The sequence below is a fragment of the Pecten maximus genome, unplaced genomic scaffold, assembly GCF_902652985.1.
Source record: "Pecten maximus unplaced genomic scaffold, xPecMax1.1, whole genome shotgun sequence".
NCBI lineage: Eukaryota > Metazoa > Mollusca > Bivalvia > Pectinida > Pectinidae > Pecten > Pecten maximus.
Window position 1 is genome coordinate 1 of NW_022981691.1, and position 21,571 is coordinate 21,571.

General features: G+C 28.7%; 1 protein-coding gene and 1 long non-coding RNA gene across 2 annotated transcripts; both read right to left on the reverse strand.

Moving 5' to 3' along the window:
• Window positions 1-15: 15 nt before the first annotated feature.
• Window positions 16-19,337, reverse strand: LOC117320190 (the record flags this gene model as incomplete). The annotated part of the gene is made up of 3 exons (XM_033874850.1): window positions 19,246-19,337; window positions 4,355-4,571; window positions 16-1,435 (listed from the first exon to the last, which is right to left on the reverse strand). Coding segments are annotated over exons 1-3 (1,729 nt in total), but the record flags the coding sequence as incomplete, so codon positions are not given.
• Window positions 19,338-19,356: 19 nt separating this feature from the next.
• LOC117320191 lies at window positions 19,357-20,613 on the reverse strand. The gene is made up of 3 exons (XR_004530943.1): window positions 20,518-20,613; window positions 19,930-20,042; window positions 19,357-19,418 (listed from the first exon to the last, which is right to left on the reverse strand). It is a non-coding gene; the product is annotated as an uncharacterized LOC117320191 (long non-coding RNA).
• Window positions 20,614-21,571: the final 958 nt, after the last annotated feature.

Here is a 21,571-nt window from a genome sequence, read left to right on the forward strand (position 1 = left end):
TGTTTTTATGCCTACTCTGAAGCTCTGCATCTCTCAGGGACAGTTGTATGGCTTTCTGTAGATCCTCCTCCTCCTGTGAGTCAGTTTTTTTCTTTTTTCTCTTTGGAGGGCTGTTGTTGAAAACTTGACTCAGAGTTGTCTGGCGTAGTTGCCGTGATGATAACGCATCGTCATTGCTGTTGACAAGTTCAACTTTACTCCCTCTACTTAACTTGAGAGTTCTCTTTTTAGGGGATTTACTGTTTTGTGATGTACTGTCCGACATGTTTGATCCTCTTACGTTTATTTTAGTCTCAGATCTTAAAACACAGGGAGATTCATCCTTATCTACTTCGTGAAGATTCTTCTTGAAACTCCTGCCAGATAACTTATCTTGAGATTTGTTAGATATTTCGTCTACTTTCTTGTAATTTTTTTCATGCAAACTTGACTCTGGACTGTCAAGAATTGTAATATCATCGTCCACCAGACTTGACCCCTTCAGTAACGAAGGAGATTTTGGCTCTACCTCCGTCCTTGACACCTGGAGAAGCGAGGGGGAACCAATCTCAATCCTGCCATCACCTCCAATCTTGGTGACAGGAGACAAAGTCGACAAGGATCCATGGAATGTTTGTGAATGTGTCTGCTGATTTGTGGTCTGTGAGGTTCTTGTAGTTTTTCTTTCCTCATCAAATGAAGTACAAGTTCCATGCTTCCCTCGAGTCTGCTGTGAGCTTTCTTTTTTAAATGGTTTAACACTCAATGTATCATTTTGTTTAGACGGATCATCATGTTTCTGAAATCTATCACAGATGTCCTGTATATCACCAGCATTGACTTGTTCCCTTTGTGATATTTTGGAGGTTAAACTGCTATTTTGATTTAAACATCTACCGGAAACTTGAGCCCCATTATTCGTTCTAACATTAAGACATATACCAGCAGGCTCCGTCTTTTTTACATTTTTATCACATTGTGTCTCGTCCTCCGTAACAACACTCTGTCCACTGAGTTGCATAGTTCGATGATTAACAACATTCGTCATATCGGTGACACAATCTTCACCGTCTGATGACGGAGGACTACACAAAATACTCCGCAGACTGTAGTTCTGGCTTGGAGCACGTTTTATCGTCGACTGAGTACAAACTTCATCTACTTCTTCCTCCTCTGATGATGGGTATGCATCGTAAAAGTGAACAGTTTCTGGAATTATCTGAATATCTCTGGCACAAACGTCATCCATTTCACTCTGCTGTCTATGACCCTTGTTTCTGTACACAACAGGGCTTTGTAAACTATCGTCCAATGAAATCCTTTCATTTCCAGAACTGACATTTGATTGGTTGTAGAGGTCACATGTTTCTGGAACAAGAATTTGCTTTTTGTTTTTTTCTGGAGGAACGGTTCTTTTCTTTGTATGTTTTTGTCGTTTCTTGTCTGGAGAAATTGACTGTAAACCAGAAAGGATTGAAAGCAATGAAAATGAAAATTCTACATGAATGCCCCACTCCATGTACATTTATATCATTTTTGGCAAATATCTATATAAAATATGTTATAACAATGGAAGCTGACGTTTTGATCTTTAATGAAATTCAAATTATTCTGATACTTTATTTTCATGTAAAGTTTGATCAAAATACAATGTTCCTATGGAAAGTGAATTAAGACCTCAATAACACCATCTTTTCTCTTAATTTTTTCTAACGACAATATTTCTGGTATAAACAAATACAGAATAGTTTTATTGTTAACAAGTCTACTTCTAATTCTATGTTCAAAAGTTTCACAAGTCAAAAATCTTAAGACCTTAATTTCATTTTCATTAACAAGGGCCCAATGGGCCCAAATCGCTCACCTGCAATGCAGTGATCTTTTCATATATGGATCCTGCAGTTATTTGAAAGCATGCTACAGGACCAATATAATAATGTCTCTCTGCACTTTGGCTTTTCACTAAAAGTCATTTAAAGATTTAAGCATACTTGATCGACGTGACCTTGAATGCGAGTCAGGGTCATTCATTTGAACAAACTTGGTAGCCTTTTACCCCAGCATGCTACAGACCCAATATTAACTCCATGGGACTCTTGGTTATTGAGAAGAAGTCGTTTCAAGATTTTAGCCTTTTTGACTCCTGTGACCTTGAATGAAGGTCAAGGTCATTCATTTCAACAAACTTGGTAGCCCTTTACCCAAGCATGCTACAGACCTAATATCAACTCCCTGGGACTCTTTGTTATTGAGAAGAAGTCGTTTAAAGATTTTAGCCTTTTTGACTCCTGTGACCTTGAATGAAGATCAAGGTCATTCATTTGAACAAACTTGCGAGCCCTTCAACCCAGCATGCTACAGGCCAAATATTAGGTCTCTGGGACTGTTGGTAATTGAGAAGAAGTTGTTAAAATTTTTAGCCTTTTTGACCGCTGTGACCTTGAATGAAGGTCAAGGTCATTCAATTGAACAAACTTGGTAACCCTTTACCGCAGCATGCTACAGACCCAATATCAACTCCCTGGGACTCTTGGTAATTGAGAAGAAGTCGTTTTAAAATGTTAGCCTTTTTGACTCCAGTGACCTTGAATGAAGGTCAAGGTCATTCATTTGAACAAACTTGGTAGCCCTTTACCCCAGCATGCTACAGGCCAAATATTAGGTCTCTGGGACTGTTGGTTATTGAGAAGAAGTCGTTTAAAGATTTTAGCCTTTTTGACTCCTGTGACCTTGAATGAAGGTCAAGGTCATTCATTTGAACAAATTTGGTAGCCCTTTACCGCAGCATGCTACAAACCCAATATCAACTCCCTGGGACTCTTGGTTATTGAGAAGAAGTCGTTTAAAGATTTTAGCCTGTTTGGTCCCTGTGACATTGAATGAAGGTCAAGGTCATTCATTTGAACAAACTAGGTAGCCCTTCATCCCAGCATGCTACAGACCCAATATCAACTCCCTGGGACTGTTGGTTATTGAGAAGAAGTCGTTTAAAGATTTTAGCCTTTTTGACTCCTGTGACCTTGAATAAAGATCAAGGTCATTCATTTGAACAAACTTGGTAGCCCTTTACCCCAGCATGCTACAGACCCAATATCAACTCCATGAGCCTCTTGGTTATTGAGAAGAAGTCGTTTAAAGATTTTAGCCTTTTTGACTCCTGTGACCTTGAATGAAGATCAAGGTCATTCATTTGAACAAACTTGGGAGCCCTTCACCCCAGCATGCTACAGGCCAAATATTAGGTCTCTGGGACTCTTGGTTATTGAGAAGAAGTTGTTTAAAGATTTTAGCCTTTTTGACTCCTGTGACCTTGAATGAAGGTCAAGGTCATTTATTTCAACAAACTTGGTAGCCCTTTACCCCAGCATGCTACAGACCTAATATCAACTCCCTGGGCCTCTTGGTTATTGAGAAGAAGTCATTTAAAGATTTTAGCCTTTTTGACTCCTGTGACCTTGAATGAAGGTCAAGGTCATTCATTTGAACAAACTTGGGAGCCCTTCACCCTAGCATGCTGCAGGCCAAATATTAGGTCTCTGGATCTGTTGGTTATTGAGAAGAAGTCGTTTAAAGATTTTAGCCTTTTTGACTCCTGTGACCTTGAATGAAGGTCAAGGTCATTCATTTGAACAAACTTGGTAGCCCTTCACCCCAGCATGCTACAGACCCAATATCAACTCCCTGGGCCTCTTGGTTATTGAGAAGAAGTCGTTTAAAGATTTTAGCCTTTTTGACTCCTGTGACCTTGAATGAAGGTCAAGGTCATTCATTTGAACAAACTTGGTAGCCCTTCACCCCAGCATGCTACAGACCCAATATCAAGTCCCTGTCTTTTTTTGCTATTTAGAAGAAGTCGTTTATTTTTTTTTTAGCATATTTGACCCCTGTGACCTTGAATGAAAGTCAAGGTCATTCATTTGAACAAACTTGGTAGCCCTTCACCCCAGCATGCTACAGACCTAATATCAACTCCCTGGAACTCTTGGTTATTGAGAAGAAGTCGTTTAAAGATTTTAGCCTTTTTGACCCCTGTGACCTTGAATGAAGGTCAACGTTATTCATTTGAACAAACTTGGTAGCCCTTCACCCCAGCATGCTACAGGCCCAATATTAGGTCTCTGGGCCTTTTGGTTATTGAGAAGAAGTTGCTTGAATGGAAAAGTTGACGCCGGACGGACGGCCGGACGGACGACGGACGACGGACGCCGCGCCACGGCATAAGCTCACTTGCCCTTCGGGCAGGTGAGCTAAAAATGATATGTATCACAATAATGATGTATTTTACCATAGTACCCACTATATATCCTAAAACTTTGAGTCAATAAGTCATTTGTTTTATAAAGTATTACTTTTGCATTTATATATAAGATTTTACCTCAGTGTACCTGTGTCGTTTCTGTCCCCGGGATAAACAGAGTTTTGTCCCCTTGGTCTGTCCCTGTCCTGATGTGTCGGAGTTTCCAGGAAGTAAGTCCTCATCCTTTCTAGGGGTTGTCCGGATAGTGGAATCTGGACTCTGTTTCCTGTTGGATGGTGGATGGACTGGACCGACTTCTGTCTTCCCTCCATCTTGTTTACGTGGGGTGGAATACCTATAGATAATACGATCATATAGTTATATAGATAACAAGATCATATAGTTATATAGATAACAAGATCATATAGTTATATAGATAACAAGACCACAGTTATATAGATAACAAGATCATATAGTTATATAGATAACAAGATCACACAGTTATATAGATAACAAGATCACATAGTTATATAGATAACAAGATCACACAGTTATATAGATAACAAGATCACAGTTATATAGATAACAAGATCATATACAGTCAAACCTCGATGATTCGAACTTCGTTGATTCGAATTTCTCGCTGTATCGAACTTTTTGCTTGGTCCCGAATTTTCTCACTATATAACACTACTATCGAAACTATGTATGATTCGAATTTTTATAAATCGAAGTTTTCGATGTATCGAACTTTTTTCATGACCCGCTAGCTATGATATTATAGGTAATTGACATCTCATGATTCGAACAAAAAATTTACCTGTACTGACCACTGGACAGGTGTTTGTCGTGACCCCTGCGGCAAGATTTCACACCTCTCCCCCAAATGCCCTGACTGACAATAGGGATAACGATAGCGTGTGTTGTCACTCCCGGTCATGGGGTTTATTAATAATCAGATCAAATTGATAGATAAAAAGTGTATTTAGAAGCCATGACATTTAAACACTCCGGTAAAACATTTCAATAGTCGTCTCTGATAATCTCCGCCGCCATTGAAATCAGCGTTCGGTGAGTAAATTTTACGGAACTGTAAAACAACCGGACCACTTTTAAACACAAACAATTAGCGATGGCTTCACTCATATTCAAAGTGTCACGTTTCAAACTTATACATAAATATCCAAGTAAATCGATTATTTGTCATTCAATCATGCATTCTCCAACCGATCGGCATTCCATATTTTATATGCACATAACGTAAACGCACGTGTCTTTAGCAGAAAAGCCTAACGACTTACGTAAGCACAGGTGCCTGACTCGTTTTATAAAATAATAACATATAGAGTACATATAAATCACCTGTGACGTAAGTGTGCATTGTACTTCTTTTGTTTTATCTGTTAAACGCGATATAAGTGTTTTGTAACCGATACATATTCTGTTTAATTATCAAGAAAACATCGATCTATTGTCAACCATGAATAATTCGAAGTCCCGCTGTATCGAAGTTTTTCTGTTAGTCCCTTGAACTTCGAAACATCGAAGTTTGACTGTAGTTATATAGATAACAAGATCACATAGTTATATAGATAACAAGATCATATAGTTATATAGATAACAAGATCATATAGTTATATAGATAACAAGATCATATAGTTATATAGATAACAAGATCATATAGTTATATAGATAACAAGATCATACAGTTATATAGATAACAAGATCACACAGTTATATAGATAACAAGATCATATAGTTATATAGATAACAAGATCATATAGTTATATAGATAACAAGATCATACAGTTATATAGATAACAAGATCATATAGTTATATAGATAACAAGATCATATAGTTATATAGATAACAAGATCATATAGTTATATAGATAACAAGATCATATAGTTATATAGATAACAAGATCATATAGTTATATAGATAACAAGATCATATAGTTATATAGATAACAAGATCATATAGTTATATAGATAACAAGACCACAGTTATATAGATAACAAGATCACAGTTATATAGATAACAAGATCACAGTTATATAGATAACAAGATCATATAGTTATATAGATAACAAGATCATATAGTTATATAGATAACAATATCATATAGTTATATAGATAACAAGATCACAGTTATATAGATAACAAGATCACAGTTATATAGATAACAAGATCATATAGTTATATAGATAACAAGATCATATAGTTATATAGATAACAATATCATATAGTTATATAGATAACAAGATCATATAGTTATATAGATAACAAGATCACAGTTATATAGATAACAAGATCATATAGTTATATAGATAACAAGATCATATAGTTATATAGATAACAAGATCACAGTTATATAGATAACAAGATCATATAGTTATATAGATAACAAGATCATATAGTTATATAGATAACAAGATCATATAGTTATATAGATAACAAGATCATATAGTTATATAGATAACAAGATCACAGTTATATAGATAACAAGATCATATAGTTATATAGATAACAAGATCATATAGTTATATAGATAACAATATCACACAGTTATATAGATAACAAGATCATATAGTTATATAGATAACAAGATCACAGTTATATAGATAACAAGATCATATAGTTAAATAGATAACAAGATCATATAGTTATATAGATAACAAGATCATATAGTTATATAGATAACAAGATCACAGTTATATAGATAACAAGATCACAGTTATATAGATAACAAGATCATATAGTTATATAGATAACAAGATCACAGTTATATAGATAACAAGATCACAGTTATATAGATAACAAGATCACATAGTTATATAGATAACAGGATCATATAGTTATATAGATAACAAGATCACACAGTTATATAGATAACAAGATCATATAGTTATATAGATAACAAGATCATATAGTTATATAGATAACAAGATCACATAGTTATATAGATAACAAGATCATATAGTTATATAGATAACAAGATCACATAGTTATATAGATAACAAGATCATATAGTTATATAGATAACAAGATCATATAGTTATATAGATAACAAGATCACACAGTTATATAGATAACAAGATCATACAGTTATATAGATAACAAGATCATATAGTTATATAGATAACAAGATCATATAGTTATATAGATAACAAGATCATATAGTTATATAGATAACAAGATCACATAGTTATATAGATAACAAGATCACATAGTTATATAGATAACAAGATCACATAGTTATATAGATAACAAGATCACATAGTTATATAGATAACAAGATCACATAGTTATATAGATAACAAGATCACATAGTTATATAGATAACAAGATCACATAGTTATATAGATAACAAGATCACATAGTTATATAGATAACAAGATCACATAGTTATATAGATAACAAGATCACATAGTTATATAGATAACAAGATCATATAGTTATATAGATAACAAGATCATATAGTTATATAGATAACAATATCACAGTTATATAGATAACAAGATCATATAGTTATATAGATAACAAGATCATATAGTTATATAGATAACAAGGTCATATAGTTATATAGATAACAAGATCATATAGTTATATAGATAACAAGATCACAGTTATATAGATAACAAGATCACATAGTTATATAGATAACAAGATCATATAGTTATATAGATAACAAGATCACAGTTATATAGATAACAAGATAATACAGTTATATAGATAACACTATCACAGTTATATAGATAACAAGGTCATATAGTTATATAGATAACAAGATCATATAGTTATATAGATAACAATATCACAGTTATATAGATAACAAGATCATATAGTTATATAGATAACAAGATCATATAGTTATATAGATAACAAGATCACAGTTATATAGATAACAAAAGATCACATAGTTATATAGATAATAAGATCATATAGTTATATAGATAACAAGATCATATAGTTATATAGATAACAAGATCATATAGTTATATAGATAACAAGATCATATAGTTATATAGATAACAAGGTCATATAGTTATATAGATAACAAGATCACATAGTTATATAGATAACAAGATCATATAGTTATATAGATAACAAGATCACATAGTTATATAGATAACAAGATCACAGTTATATAGATAACAAGATCACATAGTTATATAGATAACAAGATCATATAGTTATATAGATAACAAGATCACATAGTTATATAGATAACAAGATCACAGTTATATAGATAACAAGATCACATAGTTATATAGATAACAAGATCATATAGTTATAATAAGTATAACAAGATCATATAGTTATATAGATAACAAGATCATACAGTTATATAGATAACAAGATCATATAGTTATATAGATAACAAGATCACAGTTATATAGATAACAAGATCACAGTTATATAGATAACAAGATCATATAGTTATATAGATAACAAGATCACATAGTTATATAGATAACAAGATCACAGTTATATAGATAACAAGATCACAGTTATATAGATAACAAGATCACATAGTTATATAGATAACAAGATCATATAGTTATATAGATAACAAGATCATATAGTTATATAGATAACAAGATCATATAGTTATATAGATAACAAGATCACATAGTTATATAGATAACAAGATCACAGTTATATAGATAACAAGATCACATAGTTATATAGATAACAAGATCATATAGTTATATAGATAACAAGATCACAGTTATATAGATAACAAGATCACATAGTTATATAGATAACAAGATCACATAGTTATATAGATAACAAGATCACATAGTTATATAGATAACAAGATCACAGTTATTTAGATAACAAGATCATATAGTTATATAGATAACAAGATCATACAGTTATATAGATAACAAGATCATATAGTTATATAGATAACAAGATCATATAGTTATATAGATAGCAAGATCATACAGTTATATAGATAACAAGATCACACAGTTATATAGATAACAAGATCATATAGTTATATAGATAACAAGATCACACAGTTATATAGATAACAATATCACAGTTATATAGATAACAAGATCACAGTTATATAGATAACAAGATCATATAGTTATATAGATAACAAGATCATATAGTTATATAGATAACAAGATCACAGTTATATAGATAACAAGATCATATAGTTATATAGATAACAAGATCATACAGTTATATAGATAACAAGATCACATAGTTATATAGATAACAAGATCATATAGTTATATAGATAACAATATAGTTATATAACAATATCACAGTTATATAGATAACAAGATCACAGTTATATAGATAACAAGATCATCTAGTTATATAGATAACAAGATCACATAGTTATATAGATAACAAGATCACAGTTATATAGATAACAAGATCATATAGTTATATAGATAACAAGATCACAGTTATATAGATAACAAGATCACATAGTTATATAGATAACAAGATCATCTAGTTATATAGATAACAAGATCACATAGTTATATAGATAACAAGATCACATAGTTATATAGATAACAAGATCACAGTTATATAGATAACAAGATCACATAGTTATATAGATAACAAGATCACATAGTTATATAGATAACAAGATCACATAGTTATATAGATAACAAGATCATCTAGTTATATAGATAACAAGATCATATAGTTATATAGATAACAAGATCACATAGTTATATAGATAACAAGATCACAGTTATATAGATAACAAGATCACATAGTTATATAGATAACAAGATCACATAGTTATATAGATAACAAGATCACATAGTTATATAGATAACAAGATCACAGTTATATAGATAACAAGATCATATAGTTATATAGATAACAAGATCACATAGTTATATAGATAACAAGATCACATAGTTATATAGATAACAAGATCACATAGTTATATAGATAACAAGATCACAGTTATATAGATAACAAGATCATATAGTTATATAGATAACAAGATCACATAGTTATATAGATAACAAGATCACATAGTTATATAGATAACAAGATCACATAGTTATATAGATAAAACAAGATCACAGTTATATAGATAACAAGATCATACAGTTATATAGATAACAAGATCACATAGTTATATAGATAACAAGATCATATGGTTATATAGATAACAAGATCATATAGTTATATAGATAAACAAGATCACATAGTTATATAGATAACAAGATCACAGTTATATAGATAACAAGATCATATAGTTATATAGATAACAAGATCACACAGTTATATAGATAACAAGATCAAAGTTATATAAGATAACAGATCACAATAGTTATAGAGATAACAAGATCACATAGTTATATAGATAAACAAGATCACATAGTTTATATAGATAACAAGATCACAGTTATATAGATAACAAGATCACATAGGTATATAGATAACAAGATCACATATGTTATATAGATAACAGATCATATAGTTATATAGATAACAAGATCACTATAGTTTATATAGATAACAAGATCACAGTTATATAGATAACAAGATCATTAGTTTAATAGATAACAAGATCACATAGTTATATAGATAACAAGATACATAGTTATATAGATAACAAGATCACATAGTTATATAGATAACAAGATCACAGTTTATATAGATAACAAGATCATACTAGTTATATAATAACAAGATCACATAGTTATATAGATAACAAGATCACAGTTATATAGATAACAAGATCATATAGTTTATATAGATAACAAGATCAATACAGTTATATAGATAACAAAGATCCAGTTATATAGATAACAAGATCATATAGTTATATAGATAACAAGATCATACAGTTATATAGATAACAAGATCACAGTATTATATAGATAACAAGATCACATAGTTATATAGATAACAAGATTCACAGTGATACTTAGATAACAAGATCACAATAGTTATATAGAGAACAAGATCTAGTTATCATAGATAACAGATCATATAGTTATATAGATAACAAGATCACATAAGTTATATAGATAACAAGAATCACAGATTATAATAGATAACAGATCATATAGTTATATAGATAATACAAATACGTTAATAGAGTAGTCATATAGTTAGAATAACAAGATCATAGTTATATAGATTAACAAAAGATCAACATAGTTATATAAGATAAACAAGATCATATAGTTTATAGATAAACAAGATCATAGTTATATAGATAACAAGATCATATAGTTATATAGATTAACAAGATCATCTAGTTATATAGATAACAAGATCACACAGTTATATAGATAACAAAGATCATATAGTTATATAGATAACAAGATCAGAGTTATATAGATAACAAGATCATAGTATATAGATAAACAAGATCACCTAGTTATATAGATAACAGATCCATAGTTATATAGATAACAAGATCACATAGTTATATAGATAACAAGATCACAGTTATATAGATAACAAGATCATATCGTTATATAGATAAACAAGATCACATAGTTATATAGATAACAAGAATCAATAGTTATATAGATAACAAGATCATATAGTTATATAGATAACAAGATCACATAGTTATATAGATAACAAGATCACAGTTATATAGATAACAAGATCACATAGTTATATAGATAACAAGATCACATAGTTATATAGATAACAAGATCATATAGTTATATAGATAACAAGATCACATAGTTATATAGATAACAAGATCACAGTTATATAGATAACAAGATCACATAGTTATATAGATAACAAGATCACATAGTTATATAGATAACAAGATCACATAGTTATATAGATAACAAGATCACATAGTTATATAGATAACAAGGTCATATAGTTATATAGATAACAAGATCATATAGTTATATAGATAACAAGATCACAGTTATATAGATAACAAGATCACATAGTTATATAGATAAAACAAGATCACAGTTATATAGATAACAAGATCATATAGTTATATAGATAACAAGATCATATAGTTATATAGATAACAAGATCACACAGTTATATAGATAACAAGATCACAGTTATATAGATAACAAGATCACATAGTTATATAGATAACAAGATCACATAGTTATATAGATAACAAGATCACATAGTTATATAGATAACAAGATCACAGTTATATAGATAACAAGATCACATAGTTATATAGATAACAAGATCACATAGTTATATAGATAACAAGATCACAGTTATATAGATAACAAGATCATATAGTTATATAGATAACAAGATCACATAGTTATATAGATAAAACAAGATCACAGTTATATAGATAACAAGATCATATAGTTATATAGATAACAAGATCATATAGTTATATAGATAACAAGATCACACAGTTATATAGATAACAAGATCACAGTTATATAGATAACAAGATCACATAGTTATATAGATAACAAGATCACAGTTATATAGATAACAAGATCACAGTTATATAGATAACAAGATCACATAGTTATATAGATAACAAGATCACATAGTTATATAGATAACAAGATCACATAGTTATATAGATAACAAGATCACAGTTATATAGATAACAAGATCACATAGTTATATAGATAACAAGATCACATAGTTATATAGATAAAACAAGATCACAGTTATATAGATAACAAGATCACTATAGTTATATAGATAACAAGATCACATAGTTATATAGATAACAAGATCACAGTTATATAGATAACAAGATCAATAGTTATATAGATAACAAGATCATATAGTTATATAGATAACAAGATCACATAGTTATATAGATAACAAGATCACTAGTTATATAGATAACAAGATCACATAGTTATATAGATAACAAGATCACATAGTTATATAGATAAACAAGATCACACAGTTATATAGATAACAACAAGATCACATAGTTATATAGATAACAAGATCATATAGTTATATAGATAACAAGATCACTAGTTATATAGATAAAAGATCATATAAGTTATATAGATAACAAGAACACATAGTTATATAGAAAAAAAGATCACAGTTATATAGATAACAAGATCATATAGTTATATAGATAACAAGATCATATAGTTATATAGATAACAAGATCACACAGTTATATAGATAACAAGATCACAGTTATATAGATAACAAGATCACATAGTTATATAGATAACAAGATCACATAGTTATATAGATAACAAGATCACATAGTTATATAGATAACAAGATCACAGTTATATAGATAACAAGATCATATAGTTATATAGATAACAAGATCACATAGTTATATAGATAAACAAGATCATAGTTATATAGATAACAAGATCACATAGTTATATAGATAACAAGATCACATAGTTATATAGATAACAAGATCACATAGTTATATAGATAACAAGATCATCATGTATATAGATAACAAGATCATAGTTATATAGATAACCAGATCACATAGTATATAGATAACAAGATCACAGTTATATAGATAACAAGATCACATAGGTTATATAGATAACAAGCTCTAATAGTTATATAGATAACAAGATCACTATAGTTATCTAGACTAACAAGTCAATCACATAGTTATATAGATAACAAGATCATCATAGTTATATAGATAACAAGATCACAGTTATATAAGATCAACAAGATCATACTAGTTATATAGATAAACAAGATCACTATGGTATATAGATAACAAGATATATAGTTATATAGATACAAGATCAGTAGTTATTAAGCTAACAAGATCATATAGTTATATAGATCACAAGATCATATAGTTCTCTAGATACCAAGATCACTATGGTTATATAGATAAACAAGATCATATAGATTATATAGATACAAGATCACAGTTATATAATAACAAGGATCACAGTTATATAGATAACAAGATCATATAGTTTATATAGATAACAAGATCAGATACGTTATATAGATAACAAGGCTCATATTAGTTATATAGATAACAAGATCATATAGTTATATAGATAACAAGATCATATAGTTATATAGATAACAAGATCATATAGTTATATAGATAACAAGATCATATAGTTATATAGATAACAAGATCATACAGTTATATAGATAACAAGATCACACAGTTATATAGATAACAAGATCACAGTTATATAGATAACAAGATCATATAGTTATATAGATAACAAGATCATATAGTTATATAGATAACAAGATCACAGTTATATAGATAACAAGATCATATAGTTATATAGATAACAAGATCACAGTTATATAGATAACAAGATCACAGTTATATAGATAACAAGATCATATAGTTATATAGATAACAAGATCATATAGTTATATAGATAACAAGATCACATAGTTATATAGATAACAAGATCATATAGTTATATAGATAACAAGATCACAGTTATATAGATAACAAGATCACAGTTATATAGATAACAAGATCATATAGTTATATAGATAACAAGATCATATAGTTATATAGATAACAAGATCACATAGTTATATAGATAACAAGATCACAGTTATATAGATAACAAGATCATATAGTTATATAAATAACAAGATCATATAGTTATATAGATAACAAGATCATATAGTTATATAGATAACAAGATCACAGTTATATAGATAACAAGATCATATAGTTATATAGATAACAAGATCACAGTTACATAGATAACAAGATCACAGTTATATAGATAACAAGATCATATAGTTATATAGATAACAAGATCACATAGTTATATAGATAACAAGATCACAGTTATATAGATAACAAGATCATATAGTTATATAGATAACAAGATCATATAGTTATATAGATAACAAGATCATATAGTTATATAGATAACAAGATCACAGTTATATAGATAACAAGATCATATAGTTACATAGATAACAAGATCACAGTTATATAGATAACAAGATCACAGTTATATAGATAACAAGATCACATAGTTATATAGATAACAAGATCACATAGTTATATAGATAACAAGATCACAGTTATATAGATAACAAGATCACATAGTTATATAGATAACAAGATCACATAGTTATATAGATAACAAGATCACAGTTATATAGATAACAAGATCATATAGTTATATAGATAACAAGATCATATAGTTATATAGATAACAAGATCACATAGTTATATAGATAACAAGATGATATAGTTATATAGATAACAAGATCATATAGTTATATAGATAACAAGATCATATAGTTATATAGATAACAAGATCATATAGATATATAGATAACAAGATCACAGTTATATAGATAACAATATCACAGTTATATAGATAACAAGGTCATACAGTTATATAGATAACAAGATCACATAGTTATATAGATAACAATATCACAGTTATATAGATAACATGATCATATAGTTATATAGATAACAAGATCATATAGTTATATAGATAACAAGATCATATAGTTATATAGATAACAAGATCACATAGTTATATAGATAACAAGATCATATAGATATATAGATAACAAGATCACAGTTATATAGATAACAAGATCACATAGTTATATAGATAACAAGATCATATAGTTATATAGATAACAAGATCATAGTTATATAGATAACAAGATCACATAGTTATATAGATAACAAGATCACAGTTATATAGATAACAAGATCATATAGTTATATAGATAACAAGATCACAGTTATATAGATAACAAGATCATATAGTTATATAGATAACAAGATCATATAGTTATATAGATAACAAGATCATATAGTTATATAGATAACAAGATCATATAGTTATATAGATAACAAGATCATATAGTTCTATAGATAACAAGATCATATAGTTATATAGATAACAAGATCACAGTTATATAGATAACAAGATCATACAGTTATATAGATAACAAGATCACATAGTTATATAGATAACAAGATCACAGTTATATAGATAACAAGATCATACAGTTATATAGATAACAAGATCACAGTTATATAGATAACAAGATCATAGTTATATAGATAACAAGATCACATAGTTATATAGATAACAAGATCATATAGTTATATAGATAACAAGATCACACAGTTATATAGATAACAAGATCATATAGTTATATAGATAACAAGATCATATAGTTATATAGATAACAAGATCACATAGTTATATAGATAACAAGATCACATATTTATATAGATAACAAGATCATATAGTTATATAGATAACAAGATCACATAGTTATATAGATAACAAGATCACATAGTTATATAGATAACAAGATCATACAGTTATATAGATAACAAGATCATATAGTTATATAGATAACAAGATCATATAGTTATATAGATAACAAGATCACATAGTTATATAGATAACAAGATCACACAGTTATATAGATAACAAGATCATATAGTTATATAGATAACAAGATCACAGTTACATAGATAACAAGATCACAGTTATATAGATAACAAGATCATATAGTTATATAGATAACAAGATCATATAGTTATATAGATAACAAGATCATACAGTTATATAGATAACAAGATCATATAGTTATATAGATAACAAGATCATATAGTTATATAGATAACAAGATCATATAGTTATATAGATAACAAGATCACAGTTATATAGATAACAAGATCATATAGTTACATGGATAACAAGATCACAGTTATATAGATAACAAGATCACAGTTATATAGAAAACAAGATCACATAGTTATATAGATAACAAGATCACATAGTTATATAGATAACAAGATCACATAGTTATATAGATAACAAGATCACATAGTTATATCGATAACAAGATCATATAGTTATATAGATAACAAGATCATATAGTTATATAGATAACAAGATCACATAGTTATATAGATAACAAGATGATATAGTTATATAGATAACAAGATCATATAGTTATATAGATAACAAGATCATATAGTTATATAGATAACAAGATCATATAGATATATAGATAACAAGATCACAGTTATATAGATAACAATATCACAGTTATATAGATAACAAGGTCATACAGTTATATAGATAACAAGATCACATAGTTATATAGATAACAATATCACAGTTATATAGATAACATGATCATATAGTTATATAGATAACAAGATCATATAGTTATATAGATAACAAGATCATATAGTTATATAGATAACAAGATCACATAGTTATATAGATAACAAGATCATATAGATATATAGATAACAAGATCACAGTTATATAGATAACAAGATCACATAGTTATATAGATAACAAGATCATATAGTTATATAGATAACAAGATCATAGTTATATAGATAACAAGATCACATAGTTATATAGATAACAAGATCACAGTTATATAGATAACAAGATCATATAGTTATATAGATAACAAGATCACAGTTATATAGATAACAAGATCATATAGTTATATAGATAACAAGATCATATAGTTATATAGATAACAAGATCATATAGTTTATATAGATAACAAGATCATATAGTTATATAGATAACAAGATCATATAGTTCTATAGATAACAAGATCATATAGTTATATAGATAACAAGATCACAGTTATATAGATAACAAGATCATACAGTTATATAGATAACAAGATCACATAGTTATATAGATAACAAGATCACAGTTATATAGATAACAAGATCATACAGTTATATAGATAACAAGATCACAGTTATATAGATAACAAGATCATAGTTATATAGATAACAAGATCACATAGTTATATAGATAACAAGATCATATAGTTATATAGATAACAAGATCACACAGTTATATAGATAACAAGATCATATAGTTATATAGATAACAAGATCATATAGTTATATAGATAACAAGATCACATAGTTATATAGATAACAAGATCACATAGTTATATAGATAACAAGATCATATAGTTATATAGATAACAAGATCACATAGTTATATAGATAACAAGATCACATAGTTATATAGATAACAAGATCATACAGTTATATAGATAACAAGATCATATAGTTATATAGATAACAAGATCATATAGTTATATAGATAACAAGATCACATAGTTATATAGATAACAAGATCACACAGTTATATAGATAACAAGATCATATAGTTATATAGATAAGATCATATAGTTATATAGATAACAAGATCACATAGTTATATAGATAACAAGATCATATAGTTATATAGATAACAAGATCACATAGTTATATAGATAACAAGATCACAGTTATATAGATAACAAGATCATATAGTTATATAGATAACAAGATCATATAGTTATATAGATAACAAGATCACAGTTATATAGATAACAAGATCACAGTTATTTAGATAACAAGATCACATAGTTATATAGATAACAAGATCACATAGTTAAATTGATAACAAACATTATATTATAATTATACATAATTAATTTTAGTGTCTTTATTCATTAAAATAAACAAAAACACATCTCTATAGAAAAGAGTAGATAGATTGCCGATACGGTTTACAGACTTTCGTGAGTTATCCTCTTACTCCAATACCTTATCTTAAATCAGTGCCTATCTTATATGGAATTCATTAAGCAAAATTAAAAATAGTTTGTTTGACATCAGTGATCTTTTCCTTTCAACATTCTACTTTAGTTTCATGTGTTAACTTTTAATCTGATGTTAATATAAACTTTATTCAATCAATTCATACATATACAATACACAATCATAATTTGAATGGGACTCAGAAACAAGTATCAAAGTTATAATACTCTGTCTCCTTAATCTGATCTGATGATCAAACAAGTTTTAGACGGGATGTCAAAATACTTTGATTTTTTTCTCCACCATGTCTAGCTTTCCTTTATTTCTGGAGTCCTCTTGTTTGATAAATATTTTACTTCAATAGCCCCTAGTGTAAGCCTACATATATGTGTATAGTGGTATTTTATACTGTTACTGAAAACAGACTGAAGCCAAAAACTTTCCAAAATGCAGAAAAACTATGAAAATCTATACAAAGAAAACAAAACAAAACTTGCCAACATAAGCAGGGACAGTTGTATGTTTCATGCAGAAAACCACATTGATAGCATGGATACCTGTTCTGTAGTCGTGGGTGTTATACATTGTGACTGATGTACATGTCATACCTTAGCTTGATTGTTGGCAGTATTGATTCTCCACCTGAAATTTCAGTCAACCTTGCATCTGAAAGAAACACACAAAAATATCACATAAAACAATTCCGAAATGACTATAATTGATAATGAAAACATTGGTGATGTTTCTCTGAAAAGAACAGGAAGATGGATTTTCTACCGAGCTTAAAATATACTATCATATGTCAATTTCATAAATCTACTTAAAGAGTTATGTGACCTGTGGTGACCTACTTTTGGAGTTAGGTGACCTACTTTCTGAGTTAGTTGACCTGTGGTGACCTACTTTCTGAGTTAGTTGACCTGTGGTGACCTACTTTCTGAGTTATATGATCTGTGGTGACCTACTTTCTGAGTTATGTGATCTGTGGTGACTCACTTTCTGAGTTATGTGATCTGTGGTGACCTACTTTCTGAGTTAGTTGATCTGTGGTGACCTACTTTCTGAGTTATGTGATCTGTGGTGACCTACTTTTCTGAGTTAGGTGACCTGTGGTGACCTACTTTCTGAGTTAGTTGACCTGTGGTGACCTACTTTTTGAGTTATTTAATGTCCTTACCTAGTATGGAGATAATCCTGTCCTTTTCTGCCAGACTGTCACTGTATGACTGCCTGAAGGTGTCGAGAGATTTTTGTAAGGTTTCACACATGCTACACTTCACACTTACTTCCCTGGATTAAAAACCAGAGAATGTTGTGTTATCTATTTTCAAGAACAGAATAAAGAAATAAATGAAGCTACAAATGTACTGTATTTTTTACTCTCACCAATTATATTCCTATCCAAACCAAGTAACCAACAGATCAAAGTCATTTATTTTTGCAAATATTGTCTAGTTTCACCCAAGAAATTACAAGTCAAAATACAGGGATCTTTTTTCAACAGTTTGAATGATGCCTTTTTACTTATTTTAGAAAGAAAAATTGATATTTGCAAAGGAAACTTTCGGGAGTAAACAGCAAATGTAGGGAATTTGGCATAAAGATAAAATCAATTCAATTGGGAAAGGGCCTGATAATTAACCCTGAAAAGCCCCCAGTAAAAGTCCTTCAAGTATTATTATAACCTACAGACTTTGGGGTCATATTTGGCTAGTCGTAGAAAGAGGAAGTTGTTTAAATGTTGTGTTCTATACCGTATCCTAACCTGGAGTGGAGCTTGCTGATGGTATCAAGTAGATTAGCCACCTCCTTACACAGACCTCGGTTCTCATCTCTCTGTGTATGGTACTCTTCCTGACACCTACAACATGATAGTTGTATAGTCTATATCAATAATGTCTGTATAATTATAATGTACTAAAATGATAGTAGTATAGTCTATATCAATAATGTCTGTATAATTATAATGAACTAAAATGATAGTAGTATAGTCTATATCAGTAATGTCTGTATGATTATAATGTACTAACATGATAGTACATGTAGTATAGACTATATCAATAATGTCTGTATAATTATAATGTACTAAAATGATAGTAGTATAGTCTATATCAGTAATGTCTGTATAATTATAATGTACTAAAATGATAGTAGCATACAGACTTTATCAATCATGTCTGTATAATTATAATGTACTGAAATGATTTTTAAGGCATTTTAATTTTTGCTATCTTTTTGGTGGAAAATGATCACACAAATTAGACACATCTTATTATCATAATTTCCTCAAAAATAATTTTTGTTTCACATGAATGAAAATTTTCAAATCTTGATAAAAATTACAACATACAATGTATTAAGTGGCCAGATTACTGTGTACAATCCATATATCGGACTAAGTGCCAAACATTAATAACAAAATTGACGGAAGGGCAATAACTCTGTTAAGAATGGGGAGAAGCACCTGATTTCAATATGTTATAATCTGATGTAATCTAACATTTCCTCCAATATTGAATTTAAACAAAATATACTATTAACTTCCTGTTTGACTAATTCATAGCCATTTCCTCATATCTCCAGCAACTGTAGCTGTAATGATAAATCAAAGTTATTGGTCTGTGCTGACGTGAGCCCGGTCTTTGGGCAAGATACTTTCCCCTAATTACTCTTGACAGTATGCGATGGGGATCATGTATGTTGTTCAGTGAGGGAGTGACCAACAACTACCTCAAAATGACACCCTGGCTGTTCAATGGGCAATAAACCAAAACAAACATTTTTTTCTAAATTCTGTGATATATTATCCTTACTTTCCC